We start from the raw sequence: 14,155 nt of genomic DNA on the forward strand, positions 1-14,155 counted from the left end.
CTTCAGTAAGGTAAGTGGCAGTAGGGGGACATTGGACTAAACTTTATGTTTTTATTAGGTAATATAATTTTTCTTTTAGGTTAATTGGACTCCTGAGATTAACAAAGAACACTTGCTACAGGGTCTCCTTCCTGATGTACAAGTACCAACATCTGTGAAAGATATGCGGTATTGCCAGGTTTCATTCCAAGATGATCATGTGTCTTTGGAAAGTGCATTTACAGTAAGGTTGGTGAACATATTCTATTTTGAAATATTTCAAAATTTGGCATATTATGACAAAAAAGGTGTTTCTCCAAAGCACGCTAGTGAAAGTTGTTTTTAATGTAGAAAATAATTGTAATTTCTATGAAATATAGTAGGTTGTCTTTGAAATAAAACTTCACTGGAGATAGTGATTAATTCACCAATCTTTCACTTTTTTTTGGTTAAGTTCCTTTCTAAGTATTTTATTATTTTATGTACCTTGTGCTTAATAAACTCTCTGGTATCTGTGAGAGCTAGATCTGTCATTAAAGGAAAGCCCTCCTACTGCAAGCAGTAGTGAAAATGCCTGTAAAATGACAGACGAAAAACACAGAAGAGTGTGATCAGTGAATATGGTGTTCACAAGGAATAATTCTTTCATTACTTAGTGATGATTTTTAAACCTGAGTCCAAACAAACCTAATATGCATTACTGAGAGAAGAGACTTACATAAATATATATATAAATCTTTCACCCTGGCCTATCAGTTCTTTGCTCACCTGTTCCAGTAACCTCATTCATTTGAATTCTTCCATCCATTTTCATAGTATTCCCAGGCTTTTTGTTTTGTTTTTGAGAGGTAGAACATGCGGGGAGGGGTAGAGAGAGAGGGAGTGAAGAGAATCCTAGTCAGGCTCCACACCCAGCCCAGAACCATATGTGGGGTTTGATCTCACAATCCCAAGTTCATAACCTAGCTGAAGTCAAGAGTTGGTCACTCAGCCAACTGAGCCATTCAGGCACCTCTGAGATAAAATTTTTATATTGACTACTCTCTATGCACAGCCAGATCTCTTGATGATGAATTATTCTTACTGACCCACCCCCTCTTTTTTAAAAGATTTTATTTATTTATTTGACAGACAGATCACAAGGAGGCAGGGAGAGATGGAGTGGGGGGTGAGGGGAAGCAGGATGCCTGCTGAGCAGAGAGCCCGATGCGGGGCTTGATCCCAGGACCCTGGGATCATGACCTGAGCTAAAGACGGAGGCTTTAACCCACTGAGCCACCCAGGCACCCCTTACCCGCTTTTTCTTTCTCTGTTCTCTTGTCCTAATTCCTTTTATCTAGAATAGATGATATGAACACTTCTTTGTAAGCTATCTTTTCTGTTTCCATTTGGGATAATAGTGTGATGTTCTATAAATTGAGGTATTTGGAGGAGTGTTATATTTAAGTTTTAAAAAACAAGTCTTAAATACATATATGTTATTTTTTAAAAAAGATTTTATTTATCTATTTGATGGAGATCACAAGTAGGCAGAGAGGCAGGCAGAGAGGTGGGGGGGGAAGCAGGCTCCCCACTGAGCAGAGACCTTGATGTGGGGCTCCATCCCAGGGCCTTAAGATCATGACCTGAGCTGAAGGCAGAGGCTTTAACCCACTGAGCCACCCAGGCACCCCTATATATGTTATTCTTTAGCATATTTTTCTCACATAATTTCACAATCAGTGGTGTAACTAAAGCCTTTTAACTTGCTAACTCATTTCAGACCACTTCCTGATGAACCTAAACATCTAAAATGTGAGTTAAAAGGAGGAAAAACAATACAGATGGGCCAAGAGCTTCAAGGAGAAATAGGTTAGTATGATCTGCTTTTTTCTTTAAAATACTTCTATAATATGTGCTTACATTTGTGCTTTGGCATATGTGATCTGAAAGGAAAGCTTTTATTTATGTGTACTTACTGTTTTAAAACTCAATGTTGGAAAAGATGGCTGTATTTCATTGTCTTTGCCTAGATTGACATAATTTTAAAATCAGTTTGGCAAAAATAATTTCATGGAAAAATTGGCTTTTGTTAGAAGTAATAATATTTAATATTACAAGTGTAAAGTAAGTGTATGAATGGATTCATATCAATTAGTGGATTATTTTTCTTATACCTAGAATATTACATAATGCTAAGTTATTTTCTTCAAAATTTGATGGTAAAAAATCTGATTAACGTCAACACCACATTAAATATATAATTAGAAATGTACTTAAGTAGAGTCTTGATTTTTTTTTTTTTGTGATTATAAAAGAAGCAAGTATTATTACTTCTTACAAAATAGTACATAAGAGAACAAAGTTAATGGTTTTCTAAATATAATTTTAAATGTTCAAATGTATTTATAGAGGTTTATATCTTTTACCAAAAGATAACTTTAGTTTTAAACTATCCTTTTTTATGTAGTTGTAATAGTTACAGATCAGTATGGAAATCAGATACAGGCATTTTCACCAAGTTCTTTATCTGCCTTGGGAATTGCTGGGATTGGACTTGATAGCTCTCATTTGAAAACTACCTTTCAGGTATGGCTTCTTTTCATGGCAGTTGGCTTATACCATTGTTTTACAATTAACAAAATTTGGGAAAAACTAAACTAAAAAAAGTTTGATTTTGGTGTTTACAATGCAAAATCATGAAAGGCGCCATAAAGGTTTTGTAATGACCAAATGTACACAAAAAATTGAATAGCGTGAATAATTCCCATGTTCTCATCACTCAGTCTCAATAATCATCACTTTCCCCTTTCCTGTATAATTTTGAAGTGAATTCCATACATTATAACATTTTATCCATAAATATTTTAATATGTATATAGAAGTAGTTTTTCTTAAATAAAATTTCTTAGTGCTTACATCCTGCATTAAATAGTATATGCTAGGGAAAAAACTAATTGGGCGGGTTTGCAGTTAATTGAGATTAGCTTGAAAAATAAGAACTGCAGTGGAATTATTTCATTTTAAAAAAGAAGCAAGCATGTACAATGTATTCTGCTTGGAGAGATCAAAGGCAAATTTTGGGGAAAAAAATGTTTTGAGTTGGACCTTTAAGGAACCTTCCAGACCAGAGCAGATGAAAGAGTAGAAATTCCAAGGACAGATAAAGTTGAATCCACTTAGAGCATTTAATGCTTTTTTAAAACTCTTATTCCTTTTAGAGCCTCCATTATAGTTTCTAACTTGACGAAGTAATCACAAGAGTAGCCTCTTTGTTGCCCTTCCTTGCTAGAGTTTCTATTTTCATAAATGTGTTCAACACAGCTTACTGTATCTTAACAGTACTGAAGAACTTTTCATGATGTTTTGTTTACTTTACAGAGATAAGGTTTTAATGTTTGACTTTCAGGTCCTTCCATTATTTATCTTCACCCTATGTTTGTCTAAATCAGAAGATAACTATGTTTCTGCCGTTATGCATGAACAATCTTTACTTGAAGCACAGATACCCATCCTCATTCAATAATTTCTCCTAAATTGTAGCCTGGCATCCTGCATTTTCAACTTTCCCCATCTGTTAGATTCCAATCAGCATGTAAACAAGCTGTTGTATCTCTTACCTTAAAAAACAAATTACCTGCCCCCCCCCCATCCCAGCCAAAACATCCTTTTGGCCCTAATTCCCCATCCCTCTATTGCTCTATTTCTCTTTCTACAGTATAACTCCTTGGAAGAGTTGTGTGTATTCTGTTCCCACATCCTTTTCTGTCATTCTCAAGCAAGCCACTCTTATCATGTTTTTTTTGTTTTTAGTTTTTTTGTTTTTATACTATACGTAGTTTTTTTGTTTATATACTATACGCATTTTATACTATCAGTTGAGACTTCCGTTTCCTCAGTATGCCCTAAAATATCCTTAAATATTATACCGAAGCATTATCTCACACCTTTATCCTCCCAAAGCTCATTATTCTCAGCCAAGGTGACTTACTTTCTTCCTAGTGTCATTTTACAACAGATAGATACTATCTTGACCCACTTGCAAACACTTTCCCCAGTCTCTGCAGAAAGAAAATGGAGCCTTCTGTTTTAAAACTATTTATTTATTTATTTGACAGAGATCACAAGTAGGCAGAGAAGCAGGCAGAGAGAGAGGGGGAAGCAGGCTCTCCATTGAGCAGAGAGCCCGATGTGGAGCTGGATCCCAGGACCTGGGATCATGAGCCGTAGGCAGAGGCTTTACTGAGCCACCCAGGCATCCCTGTTTTACTAATATTTAGTTTGTTTTCCAAATATTAAAAAATTCTGTGCCCATTGGGGTTGGGTGGAAATTAATTTGAATTATTTTTGCAATGTCTTTATACAGAAAATGTTCTACAAACAGTTGTTTGAGAATATAAAACATGAAATTTTAACTGATTTTTAAAATCTGATAGAATGGATAAGTACCCACAGGACTTTAAGATGACAAAATTATTAAGGGTAATTGTTGGAATGTGAATGGTGTAGTGCTCCTGCCCATATGGAATTGGTTTATATGAATGCATCAGGCTAGTTTCATTGATCTGCATTAATAAGATTTGAAACAGAGATTGAGCAGTAACAAATTGAAGCCTCTGCCTTCTTGGAGATCACCTTATAATGGGAATAGTGATCAGAAATGAGTGCGAAAAATAAAATGGGGTAATGGAAACAGTGCCATTGTATAGAGTGGACAGAGAATACCCCTCTGATCAGGGTATCCTATATGGGAGACTTAAAGGCCATGTAGATTGGTAAAGAATTTTGCAAAGATCAGGAAAGAACAAGTGCAAAGGGTATTTGGCAAGCACTTGCTTTGCTGTTGGGGAGTAAAAAGGAGACCATGTAAATGAGAGGGAAATTAGGAAAGAATAAAAAGGACTTAGCCAGGGGCGCCTGGGTGGCTCAGTTGATTGGACGACTGCTTTCAGCTCAGGTCATGATCCTGGAGTCCTGGGATCGAGTCCCGCATCGGGCTCCCAGCTCCATGGGGAGTCTGCTTCTCACTCTGACCTTTACCTTGCTCATGCTCTCTCTCACTGTCTCTCTCTCAAATAAATAAATAAAATCTTTAAAAAAAAAAAAAAAAAAAAAAAAAAGGACTTAGCCAGAACCTTTTAGATGTCTCCCTCACAAAAAAGAAATTCAATTTCTCTTCTAAAGGAAATGAATTTCATAATGTGCCAGTATTGGTATGTGTGCAAGTTACTTGTTATCGTTTTATGCAGAGACATGTCTATATGCAGTTGGATAAATGACATTTTCTTGCCTTTTTAAAAAATTAAGCATAATACTCTATCTTTTCTTGATGTACCTTTCATCACTAGGAAAATACACAAAGTATAAGTGTAAAAGGCATCAAATTTATTCCAGGCCCTCCTGGAAATAAGGATCTTTGTTTTACCTGGCGTGAATTTTCTGACTTTATTCGAGTGCAGCTAATTTCTGGACCACCAGCAAAGCTTCTCCTTATAGACTGGCCAGACTTAAAGGAGGTAAGTGACTCTGCCTTGTTTGAAAGAATTTACTGTCACATGACTTATTACTTTCAGATTATGAGTGGATCAGAATAGATATATTGTTGAAATAATAACAAGTAGCAATAATAATAAAAGGACAAAGTAATACGATTTTTATTTTATTTTTAAGATTTTATTTATTTATTTGAGAGAGAGACAGTGAGAGAGAGCATGAGAGGCGAGAAGGTCAGAGGGAAAAGCAGACTCCCCGTGGAGTTGGGAGCCGGATGTGGGACTCGATTCCGGGACTCTGGGACTGTGACCCGAGCCAAAGGCAGTTGCTCAACCAACCTAGCCACCCAGGCGCCCAGTAATACGATTTTTAATACTTCATTATTTAATTTATCACTTGTGTTCTCATTTGTTAAAAAATAGTGTAATAACATTGTGGTGAGCACTATGTAATATAAAGGAGTGTTTAATCACTATATTGTATATCTGAAACTAATATAACTGTTAATTTTACTGGAATTAAAATTTTAAAAAAATGTTTTAAATGCTGCAATAATTGACACCTTAAAAATTTTATTACAGAGACAGCTGGGTGGCTCAGTCAGTTAAGCGTCTGCCTTCAGCTCAAATCATGATCCCAGGGTCCTGGGATCAAGCCCTATGTCTGGCTTCCTGCTCACTGGGGAGCCTGCTTCTCCCTCTCCCTCAGCCACACCTCCTGCTTTATGCTCTCTCTTACTTTCTCTCTCTCAAATAAAATCTTCAAAAAATTTTTTAAAAAATGTATTATAGGAATTTTCAAATTTGTAAAAGTGAAAATAGCATAGTGAACCCCAAGTTTCAGCAGTTACTATTTTTTCCCAATTTTGTTTCATTGTTCTGTCGTACTGTCTTAAATATTTTCTCTGGAGTTTGAAAAAGCATATTAGATACCAAGTAATTATATGCATAAAACCTTGGTATACCTTCTTATGCAGGTAGTTAAATCTTAAATACTGATTTTGGAAATGTCTGTTAAATATGTTGAGTTTTAACTAAATGTTTAGAATTCTGATTTTAAAATGTTTAGATGTTGTATTCAGTTTTGGTCTAACAGGGCTTTACCTATTGATATGATAGCTTACATTATTTTTTTTTTTCTGATAACTTATTTATTTATTTGAAAGATTTTATTTATTTGACAAAGAGAGATCACAAGTTGGTAGAGAGGCACGCAGAGAGTGGGGGGGGGGCAGGCTCTCTGCTCAGCAGAGAGCCCAACACAGGACTCGATCCCGAGACCCTGAGATCATCACCCAAGCTGAAGGCAGAGGCTTAACCCACTGAGCCACCTAGGCGCCCCATAGCTTACATTATTTCCTAAAGGAAAATGAGCTTATATCACTGTGATAATGGGTGAAATTATACTGTTAAAGGAGCAGATCCTCTAAGGAAAGTTTATGTTTATTTATCATCTCTCTCCTATCAATAATGTTCCCTCTACTTCCTCCAATCTCCACTTTACTGGAGGTAGTTGATTACCAAATAATGTTAGGAGGTTGCTAAAAATGGGGAAAAAATTAAGATTAATTAATTAATCAATTAATTAAGAGATTGCTCTTTTTAATTTGTGAGTTTAAGATAAACAAGTGAAGACTGTGAGCTTTAAATTTTTTTTTCTGTAATACTGTCTTGACTGAGAAGTTTTACTAAAAAGCCAGTGCACTTATTTTTATCTGGGAGCATTTATACCATATAAGTTAATATATTCTTTGTGCCCAGTGATGTCAATAAAAGATTTGTTGGTTTACTGTGTTATGAAATAATTGTTAAATTTTGAGGTGGAAAAAATGTTGGCATGTTCATCTTTTAATATGACTTTGTGTTGGAGAATGTAAAAAATAATGACAGCTTAACTTAAATTTCATATTAGATTGATTTGCAGATACCATAGAAATCCAGAAGTTTTTAAAACAAACTGATTTCTCACTTTGTTAGAGATATCATTATATGTAGATAAGGCTGTAAAAGTATCATTGAATATATAAGATTTCTAAAATTTCCTAATTAATTCTTGACCTACCTTCCTCCAACAGGATCTGAAGTGGATAAAGGGAACCGATTTAACACTAACATAAGTGGAAAAAAATATGTAAATGTTATATTAACATACACATCTACTCTCTCTTTAATCTTTACATGATGTATTGTTATCATTCTTATTTTATAAATGAAGAAACAAATCCTGAAACATTAAATTACATGCCAGTACTAATGTAATGCCCTTTCAAAGGGCAGATTTGTATTTATAAACATTTGATTTTGGATACTGATTTTTTCCACTTTTTCCCAGATAATTTTACAACTAAGAGCTAAGGCTACAGATTGTTTATTAAAGAATATTCTTTAAAGTAGATACTGTTTGATGGGTAGACAATTAATGTGATTAGGAGTAAAGTACAATGATATGTTTGCATTTGGAAGCTGTCATCAATTTTTTAAATTCAGGCTTTTAATAAACTTCAGCAGATTGGAATATAGTCAGCTATAGCCATGTAAACTTTGTAATGGTCAAGCATTTTAATCAAACTAGTTTCAAGGGTATCTTTTTTAAAAAATCAAGTCCTATCTGAAATACATTTTTAATTTTTTCCCCATTTTTAGCAACCTCCTAACATTATTTGGTAATCAACTACCTCCAGTAAAGTGGAGATTGGAGGAAGTAGAGGGAACATTATTGATAGGAGAGAGATGATAAATCAGCTTTACCTTATCACTGGTCTGTTCTCTACCATCTTCTTTTCTTTTTTTTAACTTTTAAAATCTGACCCATTAGATTGGAACTTTTATCAGGTTTCTTGCTAGACAATGTGTTTCCTTTGATATGTTCAGTATTAATAAGGTCAACAGGCAGATTTCCAGAATTAAATAAGCCTTACATAAATGAAGGAAAAAACAAGAGGTGTTTTAAACAAGTTAGACAGTGAAGATTATCAGCGACTAGTCTATTTAAGGAGCAGTAGAAAGCTGTGGTAGAGTGCTGACAATTGACAGAAGAGATAAACTATAAACAGCCAATACTACATCTGAGAACCTCAGATAAACTTTACTTCCTTCGAAGTCGTTCTGATATATAACTTTCAGGAATGTGTTAGAAGCTAGTAATGTCAAAGGCTTTCCCTCCTTTATTATATTGTTGATAATTTCTGTAAGAAGATGATCACTTGTAACAATATAATTGACTTTCAAAAGTTTAATTGGTGAAAGAAGCTGTTTTTAACTAGAACAGAGATAAATTAAATAATCATTTAATAAGTGTACAAGTAGTAATTACATCATTAGACAGATTTGTTTAAGTACTTCTTAAAATATTTTTATTTTAGTCCATTCCAGTGATTAATGGAAGAGAACTACAGAATCCACTCATTGTTCAACTTTGTGACCAGTGGGATAATCCAGCACCTGTATCACAGGTTAAAATAAGTCTCATGAAAGCCAATAATTTAAAGGTAAGTTTAAACATCCTTTACATAATTTTCATCCACCTAGAATTTTGGGTTTCATTGTCATGATAATGTTGTTAGATGTCATATTTTTTGACAGACAGAGATCACAAGTAGGCAGAGAGGCAGGCAGAGAGAGAGGAGGAAGCAGGCTCTCTGCCGAGCAGAGAGCCCGATGTAGGGCTCAATCCCAGGACTCTGGGATCATGACCTGAGCCAAAGGCAGAGGCTTTAAACCACTGAGCCACCCAGGCGCCCCTAGATGTCATATTTTTTAAAATACAGTCTTCTATAACCTTTATTATTGCTTATTTTAAATCTTAAAAAATTTTCATAATTATTTTGAGGAAGTCAAGTTTATATCTTTTAAGCAGTGTAACAAGGGGCAACAACCTACAATTATGATTGAGTGGTTATTCTACAATACTAATAATATTTGGATTTCAGATTAGGATGAATAGATAATACTGAGAAGATGAGTAAAGACAAATATAATGAATGACCTGCAGGATGGGTTAAGGAACAGGTGTTATTTGGGAAACTTACAAGTTAAGGGTAAAAGTTAAAAGAAAAGTTATGTGAGTACTTTTCTTCTAACATATCTTATTGAGAGCTACCAGGACCTGAGCAAAGCTGCTAGACTTAAACTGACTTGTATTCTGGAGTATGGGGCAAGTGTGAATATGGCCATGTAACATTTGGGGGCAAACATACTGCTTGATACTAAGAAGTCCAAGATTACTACCTGTTTACATGAGCACTGGGGTAGCCAGCTGTTGAGGTTCTAGTGGGGACTTTGGGTGCCTCATACAGAATTGGAGGGCCTTCCTGTGAGGGGAAATGAGAGAAGCTGCCCATTGCAAAGTTATGTTTTGACACAGTTTGTCTTGTTGAAGGAAATTAATTTGTCCCAGTCAGGTTGTTCCCAGGTAACACAGAATTCCCTGGGGTTATATTCAGCTAGGCTTAAGTATGCTTCTACGAACATTTTATAATTTCAGTGGATGAAAACAGTTGATATTATGTAAATATGCAGTTCTTTAAAAGTAATCCATTAGTTCAGTAAGAATTCTAAAAGGGATTTCCAGGACCTGACAAGTTGATCTTAAATGTCGTATGGAAGATTAAGGTGCCAAAGATAGCTTGTAATCCACATGGACTTGTTTTCATAGTAATGAGGATCAGACATCTTAAAGTCTGTTTAAAAAAAAAAAAAAAAGACAATGATATTGCTTGCTATTTAACCTGAAATAGAAGGCTTGCTTCTCTGCCTTGGTAACAAGAATTTATGACCCAGATGGAAGAAATACTTTGCAAAAGACACATTGAGAGACGAGAGGATAGATAGGATAGGTACAAATATAGGATTTTTTATTCTGTCATTTTGATTACTCACTTTTGCCTTTTGCTTTTTGTTTGTTTGCGTGTGGCATAATTACCTATTTTTTAGGTTCTATTAAGCAGAAATGGGAATTAGGCTTAGGAGAGAGTCTGATACTCTGCTACAACTGTTTACAAATTCACTTTTGTTCTTATTGTTTGCTTCTAGAAGAGTTAAACTGATTATTTTCTACCACAAAAAAGAATATTATTCTAGTTTCTAGAGAAGCATTTGTAGAAGACTGAGAGATTCTTCTAACTGATGATTAGTACCATTGATTCTTAATTATTTGAAAGTGAGCTTGGTTTTCTCTAAGAGGGTCACACTGCAACAGAGATAGAAGGAGCATATCTGAGTAAAAGTAAAGAGAAAGATGAAATAAAAATGGGCATGGTATTATGATTTCTTGACTTAAATGTATATTTATGTTTATTTCACCTGTGCCATTCCCCACAATCCCCAGTTTTAGAACATAGCTTCAGTGTTTGTATAACCAAACCTCACTTGAAATACCAGTGTTATTGAAAGAGTGAACTTTGGTGTATTTCTTAAAAACTGAAATACACCAAATTGTAGTTTAATTGATGAAGCTGAGTGATGATTGTCCTTTGAGTTATATAATTACTCAATGTGTAAATAATCATATTATTTATGTAATTATTTATAAATGAGTTATGTAATTACTATAATTACATATAGTATAAATTATAAATTACATATAATATAATATAATGATAGATAAATAACAATATATGAATATAAAAATATATAAATTATAAATATTACAATTACTATAAATGTGTTATGTAATTACTCAATATGTAAATAATTACATTATTTCTCTAGTTCAGATTAGGAAATTAAAGATTATAGAAGTATGTGCAAATATAATTTTTAAAATAGTATTGGAAGAAAAGAACATCGTAATAGAGGAAAAGAAATTGATCTCTAGAATTTTCTAATTAACTGTTTTGTTTTGTTTTGTTTTTAGCTCACTCCTTCAAACCAACAGCATAAAACAGATGAAAGGGGCAGGGCTAATTTGGGAGTGTTCAGTGTTTATGCTCCTAGGTAAGAACCAAAAGTTTGATAGTTATTAGTATTACAGAGATTGATTTTTCTTATTCCTTGAAGTTAAGAGTAATAATTAGCCTTCTATTTAGTGTTAGAAAATGTAACTAAACAGGAATAGAGAGGTTTTTTTAAATGAGTTAAGCTTTGTATAAACTGTCTTAGAATTTTTAAGTTATAATTAATGTAATTTGACTTCTTTATCTCTTTTTTTCCCCCTTGTTAGAGGAGAACATATGATGCAGGTTAGAGCCATCTATAACAAGAATATCATAGAAGGACCTATAATTAAGTTAATGATTCTTCCAGATCCTGAAAAACCTATTCGTCTCAATGTTAAGTATGACAAGGATGCTTCCTTTTTAGCAGGGAGTATTTTCACTGGTGAGTAAGTCACAAATCTCAAATTAATTTGTAATGATAATTTGCTTTTTACATTAATGGAATAAATTATCCTAGATGTTCAGCATGATAAAAAAGCAAACCTGCAATAGTCTTTTAAATGGCAAAGAAAGTACATTTGACTTAGCTTTGTCTTCTTTCATCTCTATGTCCTACATTCCCTTAATGATCAAGAATAAACTGAAAGTTTCTTCATAAACTGAGAACCTGTTCTAATTGAGTTTGTGTTTGTCCATTCATTGGATTGTGAAATTCTGCAAAAAAGACATGAACTGCTAAATGACAAGAACTTTGTGGGCTCTACTAAATAGATTGTAATGTCATCTTCAACCAAATAGAGCCAGGATTGCTTAACTTAATTTGGACGAAAATACATCACATCAGAATTTATGATTAAAGATATTTCAGACCAAAAAATGTTTCCTAAATATCTGCTATGTCCAGGCACTATAATATTGGGCTCTTAGTTCCAATAATGTATATGACAGTTTCCAGTGAGTTCTGTCTAATGCAGGAGACACTTAAGTAAGCAAAAAATTTTAGTGGGATGTGGCCAGGTGCCAAGTCAATAGGAAATGGTATTTATTACAGGTAATTTTCTTGAAGACCTCTATTTCCCTAAATGGATGCATACCTATACATAGTTACAAGCAGACCAAAAAATTTAGATTAGAAAATAAACCATTTTTAATAAGTTACATATATATGTAGCCTTTATACTCATAATTTTAAATGTTTTAGGAGATAAGACCTGTTTCCTGTGATTAAAAAATTATATCCATCATATGGGTGCCTAATGAATGTTAAACATAAGGGAAATACTATATGTAATAATAGTTTAGCTGCTGTATGCTGTTGAAAAGCATAAGACAAAATAAACACTGTGTTCTCAGAATACGTAAAGCATAAGGATTTATGACCAATTGCCTTTACTGTAGGTTGCTGAGTATCCACAGTCTTGGTCTTGCTTAGTAGGCCTTGCATCTTTGCAGACTGAAAATAAGACAAGGGAATAATAATAGCAAAGATGTGTGTGTTAGATTTCTGGAGGAGATGTAACACTAAAGAGAGTTGTTTATCATGACTAGTATGTTTTTATAGACAGATTATTGTGGAATGCTGATTACTGAAGTTTTGTTTCCTTCAGAATCTCATTAATATTTAAACAAGATGTACATTTTAAGACATAGGATTATTTAACCAAATCTATTAAGTGAACTAGAAAATAATTTTTTAATATTCACCATGACAGATTTTATGATTACTGTTATTTCTGAAGATGACAGTATCATTAAAAATATTAATCCAGCACGTATTTCCATGAAAATGTGGCAGCTGTCTAACAGTGGGAACCGACCACCAGCAAATGTGAGTTCTGGAAAGCATTGTAGAAGTTAAAAGTAGCTCTTACATTTAACCTAAAATTAAATGTAACTTAATGTAAAAATGCACTGTGCATATGCTGGAGAAATAGACATTAACCTACTTCATCACTTGAAATTTTAAAAATATATCAGAATCTATCTCAAAATTAAGTGTTGATGCCTTTAAAAAAGAGTAGACTACATTGTGATATTTCTTAAAATTTTTTAAAGGTATTTTACATTTTAAAATTATCCAAAGGATAGTGGCATAGGGCAAAAAGCTGTGAATACCACTAAGAGATAATAGAGTAAATGAGATAGTAAAGAGATATGATTGATAGATTTACAGGACAGAGAAGGGAGGATAGCGTGACGAGAACACTTTGAGGGTCTAAAGCAGCACAGTCCAATAGAAATAGAATACATGTCACACACATGATACTTATATTTTTCTAGTAGCTACATTAAGAATGTAAAAAGAAAATAAAATTAATTTTAATGTAGTTTTAACCTAACATCAAATTAACATTTCAGCATGTATTCAGTATTTAAAATTTATTAAATAAATTAAATAAACACATAAAAGATTGTGAAATGAGATTTTACATTTGTTTATGTTATCTGTTCTTTAAAATTTCCTGTGTATTTAGATCTCTTTGAATCAGATATATTTCAAGTGCTCAGTAATCACATGGAGCTATTTTCACTACCATCTTGGACTGTGTAGATCTAAAATAATTCTCAAATTTAAAACTAAACCATATCAGAATGTCTTAATTTAACAGTGCCCTTCAGGATTTATGATTCATTTCAATTATGTGTTTAGGAAACTAGCTTCCTAAATTTATACTGTCCCTTTAAGCTGCAGTTAACTTAAAACTATGTCACCACCATGGAGATCTATTGTGTGCCCTTTAATAATGGTATGTCATCATGTAATCACACTATTGAACCTTAAACTGTATTGTAGGAATGTATACATATAGGTGTATGTGTATGTATTTG

At 33.5% G+C, this 14,155-nt stretch overlaps 1 protein-coding gene across 2 annotated transcripts in view; it reads left to right on the forward strand.

Annotated features, from left to right (window-relative positions):
- The window catches only part of SMCHD1 (structural maintenance of chromosomes flexible hinge domain containing 1), a 150,484-nt gene that overhangs the window by 77,826 nt on the left and 58,503 nt on the right, over positions 1–14,155 (forward strand). For both annotated transcript variants that reach the window (XM_059138660.1, XM_059138661.1), the window contains 8 exons: positions 80–228; positions 1,742–1,830; positions 2,429–2,547; positions 5,307–5,474; positions 8,813–8,938; positions 11,305–11,384; positions 11,611–11,768; positions 13,039–13,154. In XM_059138660.1, coding sequence (XP_058994643.1) covers positions 80–228; positions 1,742–1,830; positions 2,429–2,547; positions 5,307–5,474; positions 8,813–8,938; positions 11,305–11,384; positions 11,611–11,768; positions 13,039–13,154 — 1,005 coding nt within the window. The remainder of the gene's footprint in view (positions 1–79; positions 229–1,741; positions 1,831–2,428; positions 2,548–5,306; positions 5,475–8,812; positions 8,939–11,304; positions 11,385–11,610; positions 11,769–13,038; positions 13,155–14,155) is intronic.

The sequence above is a fragment of the Mustela lutreola genome, chromosome 11 (genome assembly GCF_030435805.1).
Source record: "Mustela lutreola isolate mMusLut2 chromosome 11, mMusLut2.pri, whole genome shotgun sequence".
NCBI lineage: Eukaryota > Metazoa > Chordata > Mammalia > Carnivora > Mustelidae > Mustela > Mustela lutreola.